The following is a 1177-nucleotide window of genomic DNA, read 5'->3' on the forward strand; positions in this document are numbered from 1 at the left end:
TGTGCTGTGGTTGGAAATAGGTGTAAAGGGAGTTTTTTTTGTGACAAAAGCCTTCAGAGAGCGGTGCTCTGGGTGTTACCCAGGAGACGGGTGGTGTTTTAGGTTTCCTGGCCCCTCAGGATTTGTTTCTGTTGGTTGAGGGGCTGCTGAGGGGAATGAGATCTCATGTGGTGCTGGTTAGTGGCAGATTCTTCTGCTGGGCTACCCTTTAGAAAATTAAAGGGTTTGGGCAGCAGGAGTGTGTTTTCACAGCTGGGAAACTAGAATTTTTCATAACTTAGGGAGTAAAAACACTATTCTGGAGCAATGCCAGTACCAGGTGCATCTAAAGACCCCAGAGTTGAGGCACCTGTGGTAGCAAATGCAGGTGGGAACAGCAAACTCGAGGCACCTGTGGTACCAAACCCAAGTAAAAGCAGCAGACCGAAGGCACCTGAGGTACCAGATCAGCTGAAGAACGGCAGAATCAAGGTGGTGGCAGCCACTGAAGTGTTGAATCCTCGAGATTTTGTGTGCATTCAGGCTTTGCCTGGCTTTGATCAGAAGGAAGGAAAAGTCTTGGCCAGAAGCAGAACAATTTACAGAAGCAGTGAACCTCCAAGAGAACAAGTGTTTTGGGAAAACTACTGTAGGAGGCAACAGCAATTCACTCAGGGACTCTTCACCCCCCTTGGGAAGCCTTATCGTGAGCTTGGAGAGATTGTCTACACAGACCCAAAGAAACTGACCCTCTACTCTTTGGGGCAGCTTGGACAGGTAGGCCTGGCTTTGCTGGTTCTGTTTTGAATAGAAAAGCAAGGGGGGCTTTCTTCTAAGTGAGTTGCAAGGCTTCATTTATAGGGAAAGGAATGATTATTTCTGTTTGAAACAATATTCTATGTCTTCAGTGAATAATTGCAACCTGATCTAATATTTATTGATGATACTGAGCATTTTTAAATAAATCGGGAGGGCTTTGATGCGTATATTGTGTTTGGGAACTGGCTTTTGAAATTGATCTTTAAAGTTCCTACTAAGAGTACTTAAAACGGAGCAGACACAATAGCAGGCTCATGAATGAAAAGGAAAACATGAGATAATGAGAATATAGTTACGGGAAAATACTCAGGGAAAGGTAACAAGCCTTGAAAATAGGAGAGGAGACATACTGGGGGCATGAGGGTAAAGGATGGGTTTA

At 44.7% G+C, this 1177-nt stretch overlaps 1 protein-coding gene across 1 annotated transcript in view; it reads left to right on the top strand.

Annotated features, from left to right (window-relative positions):
- Positions 1-306: 306 nt before the first annotated feature.
- The window catches only part of CCDC60 (coiled-coil domain containing 60), a 53815-nt gene continuing 52944 nt past the window's right edge, over positions 307-1177 (top strand). Inside the window, 1 exon segment of the mRNA XM_010081246.1 lies at positions 307-756. Within this exon segment, the coding sequence (XP_010079548.1) occupies positions 307-756 (450 nt within the window).

Source organism: Pterocles gutturalis, unplaced genomic scaffold (assembly GCF_000699245.1).
Source record: "Pterocles gutturalis isolate BGI_N339 unplaced genomic scaffold, ASM69924v1 scaffold14539, whole genome shotgun sequence".
Taxonomy (NCBI): domain Eukaryota; kingdom Metazoa; phylum Chordata; class Aves; order Pterocliformes; family Pteroclidae; genus Pterocles; species Pterocles gutturalis.